The 24,246-nt window shown below is 37.1% G+C and overlaps 2 protein-coding genes and 1 long non-coding RNA gene across 4 annotated transcripts; 2 read left to right on the forward strand and 1 right to left on the reverse strand.

Moving 5' to 3' along the window:
• Window positions 1-2,962: 2,962 nt before the first annotated feature.
• On the forward strand, window positions 2,963-4,809 carry LOC311282243. Its single transcript, XR_014625904.1, has 7 exons — window positions 2,963-3,047; window positions 3,427-3,478; window positions 3,675-3,748; window positions 3,953-4,014; window positions 4,222-4,292; window positions 4,504-4,577; window positions 4,663-4,809. It is a non-coding gene; the product is annotated as an uncharacterized lncRNA (long non-coding RNA).
• Window positions 4,810-5,565: 756 nt separating this feature from the next.
• On the reverse strand, window positions 5,566-6,968 carry smim7 (small integral membrane protein 7; the record flags this gene model as incomplete). Of its 2 annotated transcripts, XM_084395954.1 has the most annotated exons (5): window positions 6,778-6,968; window positions 6,589-6,630; window positions 6,450-6,508; window positions 6,088-6,178; window positions 5,566-5,986 (listed from the first exon to the last, which is right to left on the reverse strand). In XM_084395954.1, the coding sequence occupies exons 1-5, from the start codon at window positions 6,801-6,803 to the stop codon at window positions 5,971-5,973; spliced, it is 234 nt and encodes a 77-aa protein (XP_084252080.1). In that variant the 5' UTR covers window positions 6,804-6,968. The 2 variants fall into 2 exon arrangements, with proteins under 2 accessions (XP_084252080.1, XP_084252081.1); XM_084395955.1 differs by lacking the exon at window positions 5,566-5,986 and having other exon boundaries at window positions 6,084-6,178; window positions 6,778-6,891.
• A 1,944-nt stretch (window positions 6,969-8,912) lies between these two features.
• Window positions 8,913-22,944, forward strand: tmem38a (transmembrane protein 38A). The gene is made up of 6 exons (XM_084395195.1): window positions 8,913-9,148; window positions 14,335-14,491; window positions 15,439-15,623; window positions 15,750-15,837; window positions 16,111-16,228; window positions 22,114-22,944. Exons 1-6 carry the CDS (start codon window positions 9,025-9,027, stop codon window positions 22,324-22,326), a joined length of 885 nt encoding a protein of 294 aa, XP_084251321.1. The 5' UTR covers window positions 8,913-9,024; the 3' UTR covers window positions 22,327-22,944.
• The last annotated feature ends 1,302 nt before the right edge of the window (window positions 22,945-24,246 follow it).

Here is a 24,246-nt window from a genome sequence, read left to right on the forward strand (position 1 = left end):
TGAAGTTCTTTCTTCAGCTGAGCACAAAATAAGGTAGTTTGAAGAATGTGGGTAACCAGTTTCTGGTCCCCACTTCCCCATTGACTTATATAGGAAAAAATATAGGCTACATAAGTCAGTGGGGACCAGAAACTGGTTACCCACATTCTTCAAAATATCTTCCTTTATGTTCAGCAGAAGAAAGAACTTCATATGGGTTTAGAACAACTTGTCAGAATTTTTATTTTTGGGTGAACTATCCCTTTAACAATAGTTTGGTGGAGAATGTGTCCTAATTAGTAGGCTACAAGTAAATATACATTTACTATTGCTCACCGATACAAACTGCTGGCCTTTCATTTGCTGTTGACAACTCTTTGTATTCAACCATTTTTCCTTGTAGACCCCAAACACTAAATGTGGGTCACAAATGTGTCACAAGTTACGGGATTTAGTTCATATGGAGAACTCGGCAACCATTGATTTCTTCAAAATAAAAGTACAGTTATTGTTACAATAAAATTGGGGTATCTTTAAGCCACCAAAGTTATAAAAGTAAAAATGAGATCCCATATTCATGCAATATTATTTTACAGTGGTAACCATAGCTGTGGTATTTTGGTGGAGACTATCACCGCGATGCATTTTTGTAGCTATCGCTTGCTCAGTGCCATAACAGAATTCTGCTTTATTTATTTTCTCGAGGTTAATAATTGTAGCCTTATCCATCTGAGCACACAATCACCACCTGACCTGATCAATGAAAACACCCAGCACATCCTTGACCTGTAGCCTGCCACAGGGTACGATGTAACATTCCGTCCGCCTTAATCTCTGTCCGATTAGGGAACAAACATCAGGCAAGTCATGACAGGACCCCGTTGGGGATTCTGAAAGTCAGAATGACAGCTTCAGCATGGTGATCTGCCATGTTGACTGACCACCTGCTGTGGTTCGGGCTCCTTTTCCCTATGAGCAGCCCGGAGACACCAGTCTGGCAACCAGCACCACCCTCCTGCTGTGTTTCCAGTCTGCGTGCACCCGCCAGCCTGAGCCAAAAGGTCAAATGAGTCCCACACCCTGGTTAGCTCATACGTGCACTGCCCATGCTGAAAGGCACCAGTGATCTCACCAGCAACTCTCTTTGTCCTACGATTAGTCCTTCCCAGACACTTTTCCTCTGCAGACCTGGGCTTTCGTTTTGGTGAGGGATGATGGTTGGGGGGGTTGACAACCCAGAAAGTTGTCCTGGGCCTTGTGATGAGGGCGGCCCCCTAAGGTTAGCCTACTCATTGGGCCCCAGAAAAGAACAGGCCAACCCATAAAAATTGCTGCAGACATCCATGATTGTTTCACTGTAAAAAAAACCAAATCTGTCTCCCTTTGAAGCTGCCTCTCCTCTTTTTGCGATCATAATGTGTACTTAAATTAGTAGGATCTGCTGTGTGTTTTTTAAATGTAAACTGTCAGGAAATAATTACATTGCTCATTCGGATTCGTCATGAGAATAACAAGACATCGACTTCATTCAACATGATTTAACCCTGTAAATCTCTATTTCACAATAATATGTCTTAGCATGTGTACATGCTTTATGAACAAAGTTCTTTGGTTTTTATTGCTCGGGGCGGAGACAGGGGGAGGGGGATCAACTTTCCTCAAAATCACATTTGATACATTTTACCATGATTTTTCTAAAAAATATATGTAGCTAGCTATGGATCAAGTAAACCTATAAGTAAAAAACAGTAAAGATTTCACAGAAAAGAGACACGTGTATCATGATATATTCCTTAGCCTACATGATTGAAGATTTTTAGCAAGACTAAAAGCAGCGCTTCACACGTTTTGAAGGGATGTTTTGCACCAGAGACACATGGGGGAAGGGGTCTTTTAATGTCAGTTGTTGATGGGAGATAATCCTACAACTGTAATTCACGACTTTAGTTTCTTTGTGCTTAAACAAAGAGCTAGGAGCCGCTCTATGTATGTACTCGACTTACAAAACACAAGATATGTGCTAATGTAATCACACAAATAGGCGCTAACTGCCCTACAATGAACGTGCAAGTTTGTGCGTCTCAAGTGTGACTGCAATCTGCCCACCCTAGATAGGCTACCATGCATAACATGACGAAATAGGCTAATAATAATAATAATAATAATAATAATAATAATAATAATAATAATAAGAAGAAGAAGAAGAAGAAGAAGAAGAAGAAGAAGAAGAAAATACTAATACAAAGATTAATATTATTTAAATATAGGTTTATTTAAAATAATAATAATAAGATGGGTGTGGATAAAAAGGCTCAAAATAATTTTGGGTTAATGTCACTTTTTGTCCGGCGGAAATTGTGTGGTTATGTATAGCATTTTTTTTAAGCTGACATTCTACAATGTAGAGGAGTATTGTACAGTTACTTTAGTAACCTCTAGTAACCTCATAAGACAAGTGGGCACTTTGAAAAGGAAAGCAAATTTCCAATTTAGCCTATACTGCCACCTTCCGGAGAATAATGGTAAAACAAGGAGATGAATCGTCAACTAGCAATTTTAAAGCCATTTTTTGTTTTATCTAAAGTATGTTTCGAAATATTCCAGGTAGTTCAAAATCATTTTACGTTATGTTGCAATGGGGGAAAAAAATGGAAAATTCATTTTGTTCTTAGGTACAGCGACACTTGTGATTTTTATAGAAATGATTTTCAACCATCTAAATTAAAAAGGGATTTTTAAAAAACTCTTAAAACAAGAGTAGCCTATTATTGCATATTGCAATTCATGATCATCATGGTCAATAGTGATAATCTTCAGGCATGTGCATTTATTCTAAATAAATAACAACACAATAACATATAAAGAAGGACCCAATCTGTTTTTTTTTTTGTTTTTTTTTTCGTGTAACATCACATCCTGAATGGTTAAAATTATATAAAAATATTTTTCGCTTTTGTCTTTGTAATCGCAACAATCTATCACTGCACAAGTGCGCATGCGCGCGGCCGCGGACTATATAACGCGTGGTCGCCTACTTGTTCTTCCCAGTTCCTTCTTCTTTCTGCAGGGTAAGCAGTTTACTTCTATTTATCCTCGAGAAGTGTGTTTTTTTTTTAATGCTATTTTGTATAAAATTATTGAAAAAATACGCGTTGTGCTTAAATTGTTTGGATTAAAAAACTAAAATGGAGGATTTGTATAGTTTAAGCTCTGACCACGTGGCTCGTTTCCGTTGGAAGCGGAAAGGTTTTTAGTCTTTAGTCTTGATTGATTGAATATTGTAACGTTTACTCACATACAACGTAAATACATGTACAAACACATGCTGTTAATGTGAGTGTTTCATCGTAGCTGCATACCGGCTGTTATTTCAGTTACTTTGTAGCAGATTATTTGTAATTGCTTATTTTTTTCTTTCAATATCGCTTTATTTTGTTTGTTTTACAGTATGTGGGCTGTTGGGAAATGGAGCTTTGCTCTAGCGCATACTCAGATCTTGGTGAGTTAAGATTCAGCCTAGACTCTTCTTTAAAACCTCTGGTAGCAATGATGACTAATCTTTTTTCCCCAGCAGATCGACTCTGTTGACTTTAAATAAATAGAAAAAGCCAAATTAACTGAGCAACCAGACTGTTGTAACAACTAGATTCAAGTTTTTGTTAAGGTAATTGACCTTTACTACTCCTTTCCCACAGACCATGCTAAAACCTAATGGATAACCTCCCGTTCATCAGGCTTTGTTTCATGAGTCCTACACACACTCAAACAGGTAAGGCTGAACTTGTTCTGTCTGTGTTTGTCATTTACCTGGTGCACATGATGACTGATCTTTTTTCCCCAGCAGATCGACTCTGTTGACTTCATTTAAAAGAAAAATAATAAGCCAAGTGAACTGAGCAACCAGACAGTTGCCAGAACAATACATTTAAGGTGTATTTAAGGCAATTAATTTTTACTACTCCCTTCCCCACAGATCATGCTAGGACCACCTGTTCATCTGGCTTCGTTTCATAAGTCCTACATGCTCTCAAACAGGTAATGTAAGGCTGAACATGTTGTTGGGAGTGTGTTTGTCATTTATATGGTGCACATGATGACTGATCTTTTTTCCCCAGCAGATCGACTCTGTTGACTTTAAAAAAATAAAAATAAGCCAAGTGAACTGAGCAACCAGACCGTTGCAAGAATAATAAATGTAAGGTTTATTAAGGCAATTCACCTTTACTGCTCCCTTCCCCACAGATCATGCTAGGACTAAATGAATAACCTGTTCATCTGGCTTCGTTTCACAAGTCCTACACTCTCTCAAACAGGTAAGGCTGAACATGTTCTCGGGACACTGTCCGTGTTTGCCATTTACCTGGTGCACATGATGACTTCTCTTTTTTCCCCAGCAGATCGATAGTGTTGACACTTGCTCTAATCTTTAAGCCAATTTATCTGAAGCGCCACCAGACTTGTCGGCATACGAAGTTAGAGGTGCATTTCTTGTTCTTTAATTTACTTTTTTTGTGTCCCTTTCAGAAGATCAAATTCGGTAATTCAAGAGGACCTTTACATGAGTGACCTTTGATGGATCGCAACATGAGGCAGTTGAGGTGTGTTATATTTGTGTATATGTAAAGAATAAAATTGAAATTAGTTTATTTTCCAAAGTCTTATGTTTTCTTGTACACCTTCTAGGGCTTTGAGAGATTTGTACCCCGATGGCCCTTCAGTGCCAAACCTACATGGAGGTGCGTGCGTTCTCTACCAAGCAGCCCACAATTTCCCGAGATGAGGGAGAATTATTATTATTATTATTTTAATAAACCTGAACTATCAAAACTTTGCCTTTTTTTGGAACACTTTATCTCATGCTCTTATGAATGTGCCATGTTATAACTGGCAGTTGAGTGAATTTAATGGTTGATTTGTGACCTATGCCACAGGGTTCGTATGCCAGAATTATAATAAAAATGTAAGAATAATAGCCGTTATAAACTTTATATTATTAAATGCGTTGTATTTTTGAATACCTTAACTGTAATTTGAGTCTTAAAAATCCCTAAATACTAAAGATATTGTTTGATAAGTGTGATCTCTGATTGTAGTCCTTGAGAAAAAATAGTCCTGGAGTTTCAATGCATATATTTTCTAATTGAGCCAAGTGATTTTTAACATGCAATTACAATCTTTGACCTTGAAATGGTGTGTAGGCTGAAAGTGTATATAAAACTGGTAAGAGTTCAGTAAGAGCCTCAGGACTGGTGCTTCTGCAAACTAACAGCACTCACACGCTACAAGATAATGTTTGACTCTGAGATTTCCTGTGTTTACAGTCTAGAATCTGGTTGATTGTGAATAGAATCGTGTGTGTTGTGCTGTCTGTCACATCGTGGCACTTCACACTATAGGAACACACCTTTTTTGTCATTTATGGTCTCCCATTTAAAAAATCTTTTAGTGTGGGTCAGTCAGCGTGGTGTATGATACTTCAGGTCAAAGCAAAGTGCCTCGATGCATTTAACACTGACATTTTCATAGCAGAATTGAATTTTCTACTGTACACAATTTTTAAAAAGTTTAATATTAATCAAGGCAGCAGCTTTTAAGAGATGTAATTTATTGTTTCAATTCATGATCAGAAATCTTTCATCTCCCATACAGAGATTTAACATGACTAGACTGCACATTAATTTAAACCTAACTCTTATTGGGTAAAATACCTGACAGTAGTTCTATAGGGTACTGTGTAGAGCACAGCAGTTTTAAACTGCACTTTTTATTTTAACAAAAACTAATTCCCATGTGCCCTGTCCTCATTTGATTAACAAAAAGTAAAAGCAATATTAATCATACACACTTTTGTACAAAATATACAGATACCTGGTGAGTCTATGTATAACACTTAAAGACGTTCTGCACCATTACAAAATAACCATTACATGAGATCCGCCCAATAATTAAATATTTTGTGTCTGTAGTTATTCTCACTGTAACAGCCATGTATTATGATCCAAATAACCTGAAAAAAAAAGACAAAGAACACTATTACATGGTAACAACTCTCCACAAAACAGCTTTTAATATTGCATAACAGCGTGAAAGTAGGATGTCAATACTTACACGATCATGCAAAACATGATGAAAATGTTCCAAAGGGATATGAATATGCGAAAGTACCGCAGACTCAGCAAAAACTCTCTGATGTTGTCACCTAAATACAAATAATACATGATAAGAGTCAAATATGATACACTTGGAAAAATAAAAATTCTGGAGGCAGAAATGCAGCATTTATCTAATAATATAATATATATAGGCTACTTTTTACAACATGGACCACTCAACACTTTTTGTTGGACGTTTTTCATAGATAGACAGATAGATGTTTATACTAAGGGAAATCAATAATAATAATAATAATAATAATAAAAACTATAGTTGACACTTCATGATGACCAAAAAGGAAGTAGATTTGCTGTTACCAGTACTGGATGATCCAGATTCATCACCAAACCCTTGAGACTGTGTTTCCCTCTTCTTTCTGCGCAAAGACACCGAACCGATTAGCAAGCAATCTCCTCGAAACTAAAACTGTCACATAACTGTTGTGTCTTTACTTACAGTTTAAAGTTGAGCACAGCGCCAGCGTTCATGAGCAGTGTGCTGAAAACGCAAGAAGATGTGTGACGTGGACAGGAAAACAAACAGCTGTTACACAGTGACATTCAAATACTACACATATGAACATCACAAATAACTTTCTATTTAATAAAAAACGTTTCCAGCATTAATAAAAACAGTGAAATTTACCCCACAATTAAAAGATCTCCGATCATTTTGGCCGACGATTATATCCGCCTCTGTTCCTCCTCTTCTTCTTCGATCTTTGTATAAGTAGAGTACAAGTCGGTGGATCATCATCGCCACCTGACGGCTGAAAAGGAACACTGCAATTCTGTTCCTGAGCACTCCGATATGCAAAAGATGCATGCATCCTCTTCAAAGGTCCAAAAACAAAACTAATAGTAATAACAATAACAACATCTGTTAGCCGATTACAATTTTTAGGTTTTATGGTTAATGAATCAGCATTTTAATCATGGCAACTCCTGAATAATTTTAGCATGTTCATGGATATGACAATGTTATTGGTAGTGATCTCGGTGGTGGTTGGCGGAAATCAACCTGTGAAAAAAACAACAACAAAAAAACAACCTGCAGTAACAGACATATAGGCTACATACATAAATCCCGAAGCAGATCTAAACAGGTGGAGGGTTTCAGAGGAGCTCTAACAGCGCACTGCAGGAGCTTACAGCTGCCACTCAACCAGACTATTTAAAAGTTGACCAAGCAAGCTCTTTGGCTGCAGAATTAGCTGAGCTACAGTAAATGTAGTAGATTTTGTACCATGGACATGGTACTTTGATAAAAAAAAAAAAAAGCTATTGCCATCAAAAAAAAAAAAAAAAAAAACACACACATGAATTTCCCATGTTTTCCATTCTAGATTGATATTTCAATGTTCACCATGTTACATGACCAAAAATACATTCCATGCTACTATTGAAACACCAAACTAAAGGCTATATTGCAAAGAAAGCATATTCAAAGAATAGCATATGACAATTTAGATTCAAATTTTTCGTATATCACATCGTGAGTGTATATTAGCACCATTTGTTGTTTTCTTGGGGTAGAGCGTTTGGGAAACGGTGACGCATGACGTCAGTCTTAACAAGCGGCAAGATGGGGGTTTACACTTTCTTGATTTTACCACTTTAAACAACACCTTTAAAATAAACTGGATAAAGAACTTTATTAAGCCCACATCTATCTGGAATCTGATCCCTAATATTATTTTTTCCAAACTAGGGGGTTTAAAAATCTATGAACCTGTAATTACTAGCCTATAACATAACCCTCATCTTTAAATACAATTGTACACCTCACTCTTATATAATTAATAATAATAAGGACCTACTATAAACATAAATCTCTTTTCTTTGATAGTTGGTTTAAAAATGGAATTATTTTTGTATCTCAACTTTTCAATCAAAATGGTTCCACTATTCTGAATTTTTAGTAAAGCATGGAATTCCTGTTACTCCAAAAGAGTTTGCATTGTGGCTGATGCAGTGCCACAAGGAGTTCTAGTGCTTTTTAAAGGATTTTCTTTTTCGTCTTTTTGTCACTCAGTGGATCTAAGACATTAAACGGAAATATTCGAGTCTTGTGTCAGAAGGAATCTGTTTCTATGCCATATGTCATTTCTTAATGGTTTTGTAAGTGACATTCCCTGGAAAAAAAAGTTTGGACATTACCTCACAAATACCTGATAACTAACAATGTTCATTCGTAGGTTTTACCCAGATAAGTGCTCTCTCAAAAGACTTAAGAATGATATCTGTTCTTTCTGTTTAGAGAAACCTGAAACTACTTTACATTTATTTTGGAACTGCTCTCAACTGACATTTTGGTGTGACATCTGTGATTTTATCAAATGTTATGCGAATCCTAACTTTGAATTTACATATGAAAATGTAATTTTTGGTTTTCACGAATGTGAAAAGAAACCTTATAAAACCTTATTTTCTGTTAGCTAAATATCACCTTCACAAATGTAAATTTTCTAAATGCAATCCTCTTTTTTAAAGATTTAACCTGAAATGAAAATGTATTTTGATCCTTTTGAGTTCTCTTAAAAGCTATTTATTTAAAAAAAAAAAAAAAGCAGGGCCATGACCATGAAAATATGAAACAATGACTTTTATTTTATTTATTTATTATTATTATTATTATTATAATTATTTTTATTTTATTTTTTTAAATTCGAAATGGCTTGATAATCGATTCGGCGCGCGCATGTCGCGGTCATCCAGTAAGTGGCAGTACCTCCTCCTCCGCGCGAGCACTGTCCGTGTGTGTTGATTTCACCTCAGTATAGTGCGCCTGAGCTTGCTGTGTATTAATAGGCATCTGCATGTGAGTGAACCCTTTCACTCGTGCACACGGCGAGTCTCTTGAAGATCTGTTCATGCGGTAGAGTCGAACATCATGGATGTGCTAGATGTCCTTAATCTGGGCGAAATTGCCCAGTATTTCTCGAAAATGGCGATGTTTCCAGTTTTTGATCTCGCTTATTATATCGTGTCAATTCTCTACCTCAAATATGAACCAGGTAAGTGGAATTGTTGTTTAGAGATAACAACAGAATCTTGCTGTAGAGCTTTATTTTGGTTCAATTAAAATGACGATTATTTTATATTTAGGCATTTACATAATTTAGATCAATAGCAGTTAATAATTAACAGCTTTAATATGAAACAATTCATTCTCAGTTCATAGGCTAATTATTGTTTTCAACAAGTGTTATGTAATTTGTCTCAGGGTTCATTGTAACTCTGACATTGTTTTTGCAATACAATGCAGAACAGTCCTGGTCGTCCGTAGGCTATTCAATATTTTATCCATGTCTCTACGTCTCAATCGGTATTTTCTCTATGGTGAAGAGTTGTCCCACTCTCGAAGAGCCTCCTCGAAACACGATAGAGTCCGTGCGCATTCCACTGCGAGTCTCACTGCAATAAATAGAAGCGCCCTAAATAGACAGCAGCAGAGGAGAGGACAAAACGAAGCCCAGTAAATTTGTTAAGCAAATTCATGTTTGTCAGGATCGTTTTACTACGACTTCCTATTATTCTCAATGATGATTCTCTACCTGGACTTAAAAAAAAAAAAAAAAAAAAAATATTGAACAAGTCATAGCCTACCATTAGCCTATGTAGGCTATATACATAGTATACTTTACTTAGCCTGTTTTTTGCATTATGGTAATGAAAATGAGATTTTTTAATGTGAATTGGGGGAAATGTGCTCACCTGTTATTAATTTTGGGGTGACATTTTGACTAGTGCAATTCACACATTAGTAATACACCAGTAGTAATAGTTTTAGGTGAGATTTATTTTTCCATGCTTTAATTTAATGAGTTGTCTGATGAAAACAGAGTAATAGTTGATCACCACAACTTGCCATCACTTAAAAGGGTATCATATTTTCAGATATACCAGGGCACAGTTATAGAATATAATACTCTCATACCATTTACATACAATTCACAAACTTGTGATAAAGCACCATAGACGGTGAAGAATTTGATATACTGTAGTATATATCCACCACTTTGTCCAAACATTAGCCAGTTGCTAGCTGAAGCTCATCCTGTCAGCTGTTTGTGCATGTTGGATGTCGTGGTGTGAAACAGGTCTGCAGTTTGAGACGAACAAAAAGCTTTAGGCTTCTGTTTATTTTTAGGCCACATTCGAGAGGATCATTTTTCATTCAAAATGCCTGTTGGGTGTGTAACTACCCAAGCTACACCTGTTCTGTGAGATGTGTTCATCCCTGGAGATTTCAGAGGGGTGGTGTGGACCCCAAGATCTTGATATACAGCATGTCTTAGGGGTGTCAGAAATCAAGTGGTAAACCCTACACTGCTTTAGAGAGCAATGTTTTTGATGGTATACACTGTAAAACAATTGTTGTCATTTTAATGGTAAAAGACTGTACAAATTCAACGGTATTTGAATCTATTACAGATTTTCACCGTATAAAATAAGAGAACTTACTGTTAATTAATTAAAGGGATAGTTCACAAAAAAAATAAAAATTCTGTCATCTATTTACTCACCCTCAAGTTGTTCTAAAATGTCGGTAACCAAACAGTCGATGGGCCCCATTGAGTCATTTCCATAGTGTAATTTACAGTTAAATTAGTTTTTGGATGTGAAAAAGGACAAATCATCTTATAATTTTCAGCGAAAACCTTGAAATAAATTGACATTGAAATTGACATTCTTAGAAAAGCTCACATTCATTGTTTTCTCATTGAAATAAATACATTTCTTCTTAGTTTTTTTCTTACCAATTATGTACAAAGGGTATTATGTTACATCTTATGTTGTTAAATTAACATTTATTTCATTAGTGTCACTGTGCACCTTCTGTATATAATGATTTACCTCAGCTTAAAGGTATGGTTCACCCAAAAATGAAAATTACCCCATGATTTACTCACCCTCAAGCAGGTGTATGTGACAATCTTCTTTCAGACGAATACAATCGGAGTGTGGAATGTCCTGGCTCTTTATAATGGCAGTGAATGCCCGTTTCTGTTTTGAAGTGCATCCATCCATGATAAAAGTGCTCCACACATCTGGGGTTAATAAAGGCCTTCTGAAGTGAAGCGATGCGTTAGTGTAAGAAAAATATCCATATTTAAAACTTTATTGACTAAAATTATAACCATTGTGTTAATCATGTCAACCATTATAAAGCTTGTACAGTTTTTAATATAACTCTGATTGTATTCGTTTGAAAGAAGAATGTCATATACACCTAGGATGGCTTGAGGGTGAGTAAATCTTGGGCTAATTTTCATTTTTGGGTGAACTATCTCTTTAAGAAAAGCTACTTGTGATGAACTTTTATTTATTATGTGGTTCTCTTTATCACCTGTTTTAAGGTGGTTGTCAGTATATTAAAATATTAAAAACAAATTTTATAAATATTTTTTTAATAAAGTTAAAATGTTGCCACTGTATTTTTTATGGTTAAGTTTTGGCAACCACAGTTGCAAATATGTTACCATAAATTTCACAAAATGTTGTTTTACATTGAATAAAGTACAATGGGCTCCCAAAGTCTGAGACTGTTACAAGATGAAGAAGAAGATGAAGACGGACGACAGGATTATAAAACAAACAAGGCTTTATTAAATTAGAAGGCAGCAGGCATAACATTGTGCACTAACACAAATAACAACTGATAACTGAAGAACAAGGAGGAATAGGAATTTAACTACCTTTTAAATTGAGCTAAATGATAAGCAGCTGACATGAATGGTTAGTGTCCATGGAAACAGATGAGTGGCGGGAAACAAAGACAAAGAACACATGTGACTGATGAATACAAACTAAAAGTTCATGAAAGTGAAACTAATAATGAACGGGTCCAGATATCCCTGACAGAACCCCCCTCCCGGTAGGCGCGACCTTGTGCCATAATAGAAGAAGTGAGGGAGGGATGAAGGGGTTTTGGAAGTGGTCAAGGCGATGACGCAAGGAAGGAGACAGGAGATGGTGAAGGGATGTTGATATCCGGACAAAGACGAGACCCCGGCGCCGATTATGGTAGACGTCCATAGGAACAGACCTAGAGCCCACAGACGACAGCCCACAGCGGAGTCGAGGGAGGGAGGAGCCAAGGTAGAGTAGAGGCTGACGTCAACTGGGAGACGACCGACGGAGACGGAGCCGATGGATCCCAGGGTGCAGACAGAGAGCCTGCTCCATCACTGGCACAGGAAGCCTAGGCAATGCCGTGGCGACGAGCGTCTGAGGTGAAGCCAGAGTGCCTGAGGACTGAGATGATGCCGGTGTGATGTAGGACCGAGGCTTACCTAAAGGTAAGGAGGAGCCCGCTGCAGCCGCAGGGGTGGAGGAACGGAGCATAGCGGAAGATCCGCAAGTCTGTGGCGGAGGTGGAGTGACGACTGACCGAGGGAGAGCCGGTGGAACGAGGGAACCCAGTGGAGTTGAAAGGCTGAGGGTGTCTGGTGGAGCCAAAGGTGGGAGGAGCCAAGGCGGAGCCGACAGGTCGACGGAGGTAGCTGATCACAGGCCGGAGGCGGATCCACAAGATCCACTCGCTCAGGCATTGATGGTGGTTGCTCGACCTGAGGCTCGACGTTACAGCATGGCATTCCAGGATATAGCGAAGGGCTACAAACCCCCAGCAGAGGTTGGGCTGGAGGATTGCCTGAGAAGGGCAGTGACGGAAGCAGATGGAGACTAGGCGAGCTTGAAGGTAATATAAAGTCCTTGTGTTGTCTAGAAACAGCGATGAAGGTTCTGAAAAAACAAACAAATTACTGTCCAAACAATTCATAGTGCTGTCTGGGAAGAGTGATGAGGAACATGAAACGGGATGGGGTGGGAGACGATACCTTGATGAGTCCATAAGACGATAAGTCCATCAGCCAGTCCTCAGTCTCTATTTCCGCCATTATACCCTAGAACACAGATGTCGCAGGTTCACACCCCTGGTCAGACTCACTGGGGGGCTCCTCTTCCGGGCCGAGGGTCAACGCTGTCCACTTATCCTCGCGTTCTGGCTGATGCGTCGTGGCAGGCGGTAGCTCTCCGTTAGTGAGGGGGCTCACACTATTCCTCCGTGGTCGCAGGTGGTGAAACGAGTGCTGGGTCCGGTGAGTTGATGGCGTCCCTCCTGTTTAGTCCAGAGGTATCTGGGAGGTATCTGGTCTATAGGATGGGGATAGTTAGCCCCGATCCAGAACAAAGACTTCAGGGTCTCGTCGTTGAAGGGGCTAGTGATGGCAAGACGACAGAAGTTTTCAGTAAAACTCAAAAGATCCAGACTCTCACAAGTGATCGCAGCGAATTTGGCTGCATCATCCATTTTCGGTAAGTTGTTCTGACAAGATGAAGAAGAAGATGAAGATGGACGACAGGATTATAAAACATAAACAAGGTTTTATTAAACTAGAAGGCAGCAGGCGTAACAGTGTGCACTAACACAAATAACAACTGACAACTGAAGCATGAACAAGGAGGAACTTAAATACACAGTGGTGACGAACTAAATTATTAGCAGCTGAGATGAATGGTTATCCAAACAGGTCCAGATATCCCTGACAGAGACCACTGAAACACTACTATTTTGCATTTTTCTCATTTCTTATCAAAACCATATGTTGTTAATGTACGTTATTAGCTACTATACACAATTTGAATGAAGCAATTTAAGAATTTGGAAGTATGTTAATGGATTTCTGCAACTGTTTGGTGTGTCTGTGTATGAACTTCACAAGTTTATTCAAAACCTGATCCATGTTATCCAAAATGTATTGACTTTTTGTATAAAGGAGTTAAGTGATTAGTTCACCCCAAAATAAAAATGTTCTCTTTATTTACTCGTTATAACCCTCATGTTGTTCTAAAACCTTTTTTGGAGTATGGTGAACTTTTCGGTGCAATTACAGTACAGTGAACAGAGTTTGAGACTAATAAGAACAAAGTACCCTAGAAAATATATTAAAAGTACATGAGAGAAGTCCTTTTTTTTTTAATGAATCAGTTAATGCAGTTTTTTGGCTCAAATGATCCATGAATCCAGTTCACTGCAAGGGAATATTTTCACTGAATAACCATATCTTGAAGTTTCTCTTCTGTGTTGGAAGAACAGAATTAAACTTTTTAAATTAAAGTTTTAGACTTTTTTGTAAATGTTAAGTGTTGAAAAGTGAAAGTGTTATTGTCATATGTAATGGTCTGTGTTGATCAGGTGCTGTGGAAGTGTCCCGTAGAAGCCCAGTGGCCTCATGGCTCTGTGCAATGCTCTACTGTTTTGGGAGCTACATACTAGCAGACATCATGCTTGGTGTGTCTCCCATCGACTATTTCCATAACAACAGTCACATCCTCCTGGCCTCAGCTGTGTGGTGAGGATCTTTGAAATGGTTCAGTGCATGTCCACTTTGAAGTTACCTCGAAAATCATTTCAAGAACTTTAAGACAGACCTTGATATAAAATGAAAATTGTGCTTTTGCATCCTTAACCAGTTTATAACATGATAATAACTTAATTATAATTTCAAAACTCATTGTAATAAGTTATCTTTCAGAATATTACATCACAGTATGCATATTTTTGAATTGTAGTAATGTAATATATCACAAAATAGTTAATTTCGCTGGAAATGTAACAAAAAAAGAAGAAGTTACAATTAAGACTAAATTTGTATTTAAAAAAAAAAAAATTCCAGCAAAAATAATAATTATTGATAGTTATGGTTATTTATTTTTACCATGTCTATTTTTGATAACCCAATGAAATATCTGATTTGATATTAACTCTTAACTTTTCAAAGTGCTATAAGTGCAGTAAAACAATATAACTAAGAGAAAAAATAATTTCGATTGGATTAGACACATCTGAAGCCATTATAAATAGCTGATATATGACTTGCTAGCACACAGTTACACTCTATATTAATGTGGTAAGTTGCCAAGAATCTGTAAACAACTAAACTACTTTATTTTACATCCCTTAATAACAGCTCTCTCCACATCAAGACTTATTTGGGATATGTCCCACTCTGTATTTCCACATTTATTCCATGTTTCTTCATTGATTACATGTGCAAATAGCGTAAAGCAGTTCCGCAGACTAATAGCTGCATGAATATATCAAAATATATAGCAAAACATTGACCAGCTAACACATTTCTTCCATGGCAAGGTTTATACCATCATACCGCCCAACCCTATTCACTACCTAGTTCACTACCTTTATGAAATCTTCTTGCCAACATGAGAAACTGTAAACAATAGGGTTGTTGCGTGAGTATCTATTTATGAGAATGAGTTTTTTCTCTCTTTTTTTCAGGTACTTGATTTTCTTCTGCCCTCTTAACCTGTTCTACAAATGCGTGGCGTTTCTGCCTGTGAAACTAGTGCTAGTGGCCTTGAAAGAAGTGGTCCGGACTCGTAAAATCGCTGCTGGAGTCCATCACGCTCACCATGCGTATCACCATGGCTGGCTGATCATGGTCATTACTGGTTATGTCAAGGGTAAGTATCTTATATCTCCAGAGGGATTAATTTTGGGGGTCATGTAACACTTCCATAAGACCCGTTAAAAACTCTTGCTTGGGAGATCTGTGCCGCTCTGCTGATTGTTTCTGTTAATACTCACAGGGTCAGGGGTCGCTCTCATGTCCAATTTCGAGCAGCTGTTGCGAGGAGTCTGGAAGCCAGAGACCAATGAAGTTCTCAACATGTCATTGTGAGTGGTCTGTTCACTAGTGAAAACCTTTGGTGGTACACAAATAGAATGTTTGGAAGTCATCTCTTTCTACTGACATGTTATAGTGAGCATATCTGTTTAAATTATTATTATTATTTTTTGAAACACCATAAAGTAGCAAAAAGGCAGTTCATATGACTCATGCCTTTTTAATCCATCATTCCAAGTCAATGAAATTATGAGAAAGAGCTGTTTATGTTTTAAATGAATGAATGATATAAAAGTGTAGAATGTGATTCTTGCATTTTTCAGCCCTACCAAGGCCAGTCTTTATGGAGCCATTCTGTTCACACTTCAGGAGGCTAACTTGCTCCCTGTGTCAAAGAGCATGCTCATCTGCCTCTTCACACTCTTCATGGCCACATCCAAGGTAATTCAGCCTCTTTTAGAGAAATTCAGTCAATGAGACAGAACATTGTCAATACCGGCACAGCCAAAGACTGATATATAAAGACGGTGCACTCCTATTACTTATGAATGGGAGGAACTGCAACATGCAATATCCCGCCTTCTAAATGAAAGAACCAATCACGTGTGCATTGGCTGGTCTAGCCTGAAAAAAATATATATTTTTTAATGCAATTTGAGCTTAAGAAACAACATCTGTTGGACAGTTCATGTCAGATTTTGCTGCTGATTTAAATTATGTTAGTTAATTGGGAGTTCAGCAAGCAGTTTTTGAGATTTCAGGATTCCACCATTCAAATAGACCTTGGATTGGTCTTGGATGCCTGAAATAGCTGCCCGGAGGCATTGCAAATATGGCTGCTGAGTGAACAGACTTTCCTTGAAAGGGACTTTGGCACAGCTCATTCAATGTGGTTAAATAGATACAGTATTTATGGGTATGCTATTGAAATCAATCTTCTAAAAAAGGAATAAAGAAAAGCAACGCTTTTTTAGTTCTCTGAACAACTATCCTAAGCTACACTACTTTCTGAATTTGAATCTAAATTCCTTTATTCACCGAATGCCAATAGATTGTCAAGGCAAAAACAGATGTCTTGTTAAGCTGTTTAATCTGTCATTATCGCTTTTTTATATATCATACTGTTATATTATACTCAATATGAAGTGAACTCTGCTTTGCAAAATAGTATCTCACATAGATGGGAAGTCTGTTGTTCCAAACTATATGTTGATATTTTAAAAATGGAACATAAAAAGAAACAATTTGAAGAATGTTGTTGCAGCTCTTTGCCATAAAATGAGGAGAATAGTTTTTTTTCTTTTTCTTTTTTTCTATATTGATTTTCCATACCAGAACCCCCTCGAGCTTAAAGTGACGAAGAAAAAAGCATATATCAGGGCTCAACAATAAGGAGTGCCCGATGGCCCAGGGCCAGCGTAAACGTTGTTAAACATTAAAACTGTTAACTGTGAAAAGACAGTTTTTTAAAAGTCTAAATTCTGTTAACTTGAGCTCTGCGTTTTTAAAATGCAATGTCATGCCTAGACACTGCAAAAGATACAAGACACAAGCACAACGGTTAAAGATGTCCGACTAGCGTGTGATAAACAATGGAAAAGTAGCACAGTGGAATGGAAAAACAGTATGTTTGATTAGGTCTTAAAGTGACAGCAGCCTAATATTTCTGCTGCTGCCTGTGTTTTTCAAACAACAAGACAAAGAAAAAAATTGCTCACTGTTCTTGACTGAATAGCTTTTGTAGCTTTAATAAGGATTAATCGATATTTAACTTATACAGACTATGCCGTGTTATTTTACATTTGATTATTTTTTACAATTTCTGTACCTGAAAACTATTATTAAACCATCTTGAAAAACTTGAAAAGTACTTTTTATTTCATTTATGTTTGTTCTTTTGTATTTATTTGTTCTTATTTTATTCTGACTGTTTATCTTTAAGAATATTTGAAATAAATAAGTTAGGCTAGTAGTTCTTGGTGTAAACTTATTTATTAAGGTTATGGGTCAAAAACACCAGAAATAAATAAATAACTATTTTATTTTATTTTATTTTATTTTATTTTATTTTATTTTATTTTATTTTATTTTATTTTATTTTATTTTATTTTATTTTATTTTATTTTATTTTATTTTATTTTATTTTATTTTATTTTATTTTGTACTTTTTTTGTGGTGGGGCCACTGGCCCAGTAGAAAGAATCCTTAGTATTGAGTCCTCTATATATATATCCCAGGTAGCCAAAACGGTTCGGCCCGATAATGGCCCATATCCGGCAGGCCGGAAGAAATAACTCGGCCCGGTTGCGTTTGCCAGACTTGGGATAGACGCAGGATGAATGACGCCTCAGAATCGTCCCAAATACACTGGCCCGAGTCCGGCCAAAACTGCAAGCATTGGGCCACAATCAGGCAGACAAGAATTGAATACTTCCTCGGTACTGGCCGGAGTCTGGGTACTAAAACTGAGCCGACACTGCCGGCATTGGGCCACAATCACGCCAGCAAAAAATGGTACTATTAGCCGGTTCTGGTCTGAGTATTGTTTGCTAAATTAAAAATTAGATTAGATTAGATTAGATTAGATTAGATTCAACTTTATTGTCATTACACAAGTACAGGTACAAGGCAACGAAATGCAGTTTAGGTCTAACCAGAAGTGCAATAGCAGCAAGTGCAGGATATACAGTGGTTCCATAAGTGCAGAACATGGATATGTACTGAATAAATATAGAGTTGAATACTATTATAAACAAAAATTTACAGATAGATTGTCCTATGAATATAATATACAGATAACTATTACTGTGAACAGAGTTTACAGCTAGATATGTACTGAATATAATAATATACAGATGGCTATTACTATAAACAGAATGTTTACAGATAGATATGTACTGAATATAATATACAGATGGCTGTTACTATAAACAGAATTTTACAGATAGATATGTACTATGAATATATATACAGATGGCTGTTACTATAAACAGAATGTGAGCATAATATACAGATGGCTATTACTATAAACAGAATTTAACAAATAGATATATGTATAAGTTAGGCTAATGAGCAGTATAACAATGGATTTAAAGTAGTGCAAATAAAGTTTGGACAGAAGCTATCCGAGTGAAAGTGCAGTGGAAAGTAATTGCATATTACAGTTAAGGTACGATATTGCAATGTATATATAAACAGTCGGTACTGTAAATAAACAGTCGGCAGTGCAAATTGAGCATATGGTCAAGGTAGTAGTGCAAGATGCATATGTAAACAGTTGTTACTGTAATAACAGTCAGCAGTGCAAATGAACATTATAGTATTGCAAATAACAAAATGGAGGCAGGTGTGAGGAGGGAGAGGAGAGTCAATCAGTATATGAGGGGAGTGGGATCAATGAGGGTTAGAGTTTAATAAAGAGACAGCTCTGGGGAAAAAACTTTTACTTGCACTTAATCTTATACAGAATTAAAATCATTTTTGTGTGCTCAGTACAACTTCTAAAATATGTGCACCTTTGGAACGTACCTTAGGTAGAATTTGTTTGCTTTTGGGCCCACTCTTTTCTCCCCCATTTCTGTCCGAAGCGAGCTACAGTCATCTTTTGATGACCTTTTCAAACACTCCATCTGATGTCAGTATTTGCATTTCTTCGCACTGATAAAAAAAAAAAAAAAGATCAAGTCAAGTCAAGTCAGATTGTTTCAAATCAGCTTTACAGTGATAATAGGAAATTAATGCAAAAAAGATTGTTTTGGCTGTAGAGATCAATCACAATACTATAGACTGTTACTGATCCAGTTTTTTCTTTCAACATCAACAAAAGCCATCTTTACACTGCAAAGTTGGAACAGAAATAGCATCTGACATGATATTTATGCTTATTTACACAGACTATTTAATGCTGTTCATGTACATGTATTTACACACACACACACACACACACACAAAAAAATGCAAATAAATAAATAAAACAACTCATTCGAGGGTGAAGCTGCAATATCATCACAAACTCATTGGGCCCTATTTTAACGATCTGAAACGCAAGTATCAAGCGCGAAACGCAAGTAACTTTATGGGCGGGTCTTGGGCGCTGTTATACCGGCGGGATAAATTACTCTTGCGCCTTACGCAAATCTAAAATGGGTTGGTCTGAAGTAGCTTCATTATTCATTATTATAACGGCGGATTTGCCAGGCGCACGCCAGGAGCGTTCACAGCCGAGGAGGGCAACGTTCTCGTCAGGGACGTAAAACACAGAGAAGTGACGTTGGGGATGGAGAAACACACCCAAATTAACTTCGGTTAAACAGGCGTATGATAATTTGGGTAAATGTGTAAGCTAGATGTATGCTTTTATAATAAACTATCTATCTATCTATCTATCTATCTATCTATCTATCTATCTATCTATCTATCTATCTATCTATCGTAATAATGTATGATTTGCAAAAATGAAAACTGCTGCTTCTGTGTAGATGAGAGAATCAAAGTGTATACGCGTTGTGCACACGCTACATTTATTATGGCCAAGCATGCACCCTTAAAATAGCATATGAATAACATGCGCAACGCGCCACTATAAACGACTTTAAACTAGTTTTTTTCAGTCAGTGGCGGAATTGTTTTCTAAACCTGTAAAATAGCATGAGGGAACGTTTGCGCCGGAACACGCCTCCTCTTTGCGCTGAACCGCCCCGGGGAGCGCAAGTGTATTTCTTAGTAAACCGACGTGCGTCTGTGGAGGGAAAAGTCCGCTGTGCGCGGGTGCAAAATAGGAATGATACATGCGTCGGTGTACAAAGTCAATTGTGCTGGGTGCAAGATAGGGCCCATAATTATTGATTGTCGCTCCTGATCCCTGAGACGTTGTCAGGGAAAGGATATTATGTTTTAGGGTCACCGCTACATACAATTTACCACATTGTAAAAGGAGACCAGCACTCAACCTAAACTGGTCCGGGTCTGTATGGCCATATCTCACCCAAAATCAGACCAGCCCTTATGGTCCGTTATCGGGCAGAATGTGGCTAAATGTGCCGTGTCTCAACGCAAATCGGACCAAATTCGCATATCCAAAGCCTAGCCAAATCTGGCAACCATTACTGGACCAGAGCTGGCTCACTTTTAGTGCCGCTGCAAGAACACGGCCGAGTCAGCTGACACTCAGCCGCAATTGGCCCGATTGTGCTGGCTACCTATATATATATAATAAGGATAAATATATATATATATATATATATCAATAAGGATAAATATATATATATATATATATATATATATATATAATTAAAGCAAAATGAAAGTAAAATCCAATAATAATAAAACAGTAATATTAAAGGTATAGCGGAGGATTTTCTTTTTCCGGGTGGATCATCAAGACTATTGGTCCTCCTAAGTGTCAATCATTCTGGAGATATGTTTACGTAAGGCCGTCGTACGTGCTCGTGCACACGAGTCACATGATGGCGTGCGCTCAAAACACAGGTTGGGCTTCCCACTGATGCCTCAGTCGCGAAGTTTCTACTTGACAGGTAAAGTTTGGCATGCTATTTGGAGAAATCCATTTAAAATCACTGCTAGTAAAAGTTAATGTAAGCTATGATCTCTCATGCACACGTTTAATAGGCGTTACCTCTCGGGAGCAGGTAGAGTGTTGCGCATGTGCATTTTTTCAAAAAGTGGAGAGGGCGGTTCTTTTCTAAAATTTGGGAAAATCCTCCGCTATACCTTTAAATAAAACAACCCTGAGCCAAATCCCCTAAAGAGGCACATTAGACTGAGGCTGAGGAGAATATTTTCAACAAATTAACTTCATTTACATGTAATTTCTTCCTCACCCATCATATACAAGCTCAAAATTACATAATCATGAGCCAATAATGACAACATTTCCATTAAGCCTTTGGTGTATGCTTTTTTTTTTCTATTTATAAACATCATATATACAAAAATTGTGTGCCAACTTCCAACCCTATGTATTAAAATTCTTCTCTTCCAAACTTGAACTTTGGAATGTAGCAAATTTCTCATTAGCTTGCATTTCCTGTCTTCGCATGCGTATGAATTGAAGTCAGCGGAACAAAAAGTGTAGTGTGACCGTGCTTTAACATGTACTGTACACATACCATAGTGTACGCATAAAAAAAGAAGTATTCTTTGTGCTCTAGCAACCGAATAGCAATGCCCTGGCAACCACCCCCAACATCCATTAGGTCTTTGACTTTTTGCTCAGGCATGCACCACTCACATTTTATTGAGAAAATGTAATAAATCTCTAATTTTATTACTCAAGAACATTTCCTATTGTTTTTTCAATTATACAGGTGTTTATGACGGCCCGACACTCTCACGGATCTCCGTTCGCCCTCATTGAGTCCTGGGTGTGCCACTTGCTATTCGGCTCCCCCCTTGGTATTGAAGATGCCCATGATCACCACCACCCCGCACCAGCCGCTGCTGCGCCCCTGTCCCCCGCCAAAACCAAGGAGGAACTGAGTGAAGGAACCCGCAAGAGGAAGTCGAAGAAAGCCGAGTAAAGTTACAACACAAAATCATCAACCCAACCTGTGATATGACAGAGCTGCCCAGCTCTGCTTGAGAAAGGAGGGAATTTGATATTAAACCAGTGCAGGTTTCTCTTTAAATGGTGCTTTTAAATGACAGACATGCCACATAGGGACTCTGTATATAGCTTCCCCCTCTTTGCCAACATCTGTGTCTTTTATTTATTTTCGTAATGTTTTCCATCATTGAAGCCCCATTTACCCCATGCATCTGATAATGTGAAGTATGTCAAGAACAGATGAATGAATGAAAGGCAGTGAGATGAGAGTTTGAGTTCAGGCTTCACTGAAGGGTCTGTCCAAATAACTTGATGAGACTCGTAGTTCACCGCTGGTTGACCCCATTCCCACAGCACACTGCTGCTTTTTACATCTAGTGGCACTGAAAAAATATATATTTTCAAGAAATAAATTAAAATAAAATATTTTTCAGCCAAAAGCACAAGTTGTTTCAAATTCTTCCAATTGTTTCTGCTGCTGCCTTTGGAAAATGCTTGGGTTCGCATGACTTAAATCCTGGTCAAATCACTGCCTTATGAGAATGCAGGTTTGAGGATGCAGACAAATAAAATGAGCATCTTTTTGTTGATCATTTCAGAATTTAAATCGTTTTTTCCACACATCACACATAATGAATCATTTTACTACTTCGTCAAGTTTATTTTAATGATGAAATTATTTTAATGATTTTCATGACATTTAATGGGTACAGTTGAATAGGTTTTTTTTTTTTCCTCCATATCCTCAAACTGTTTTTTAATTATAGGTTAATTATGTCAACCTATCTATAATCAAGAGAACCATGACTTTCATGAGAGAGTATTTTTGGTCATTACTCATTACCACAACATAACTATTTAAGAAAAAGTGAATAGACTAACTATAACTATTAATTAAAAAAAGTGTTAATAATCTAAGATGTGTAGATGAAAAAAAAAAATGAAAAAAAAAGAAAAAGCCGAAAATTACAGTTGAAAAAATGATCCATTTGTTCACAAATTTGAAGCTATATGCACCAGTAATAATGACTTTTATTGTCATAGTTCTTAATTTTTTATGAATGAATAGCCTTACAATCCAAAAAAAAAAAAAAAAAAAAAAAATAATATAATATATATATATATATTCAATTCAAACAGAAATTAAGTTGCCTGAATGTATTTTATATAAATCCCTCAAATATATAATACATAAAACTAACCATTTCTTTCCATGAGGATTCAAGGCTATTAATCATATTGACATAATAATAAATTCAAGGACTGCTTAGGCCTACCGGATTGTATGAATCCCCAGTTGTGAAAATATTCAGTATGACATTCATGTTATGTTGTTGATTCAGGGCATTTGGAAATAATTGTTTTCAGGAATGTCTTTACTGCACATAAGGTAGATTACAGGTGGCATCATAGCAACAATTGTATGTTACAATTCTTTCTGCGTGTTATGTAATTAAGAAAAACAAAAGTGTTTATCTACAATTTTGTCCTCTTCAAGACTACATGCTGTTAAACTCTATGCATCATTCAAGGTCACACTGGCCTTGCTTGCTGTTGTTACATGTCTCACATACAAAACCTGTCAAATAATGTGATCCATCTATGGCTTTAACAGAGTATGCCCATTGTCCTGACATCTGATCTGACAGGCTGTTAAATGGTTTAACCAGTAAATTCTCACCTCGCCAGCAGATGGCCACAGAACTGCAGAGATTATAGTCAGTGTTAGGTCAAATCATGTTTATTTTTAGAGCTTTTCGCAATATAATTTCAAAGCTCACAGAGATGTTTCAATACGATGCATTGTCTTTAGACCCTATGAACATCTAGGTATTTGTGAAGCTACTTTTATGTACAGGCTTTTATGGAAGTCTGCAACGTTTTCATGAATTTT

Source organism: Rutilus rutilus (assembly GCF_951802725.1).
Source record: "Rutilus rutilus genome assembly, chromosome: 22".
Classification (NCBI taxonomy): Eukaryota; Metazoa; Chordata; class Actinopteri; order Cypriniformes; family Leuciscidae; genus Rutilus; species Rutilus rutilus.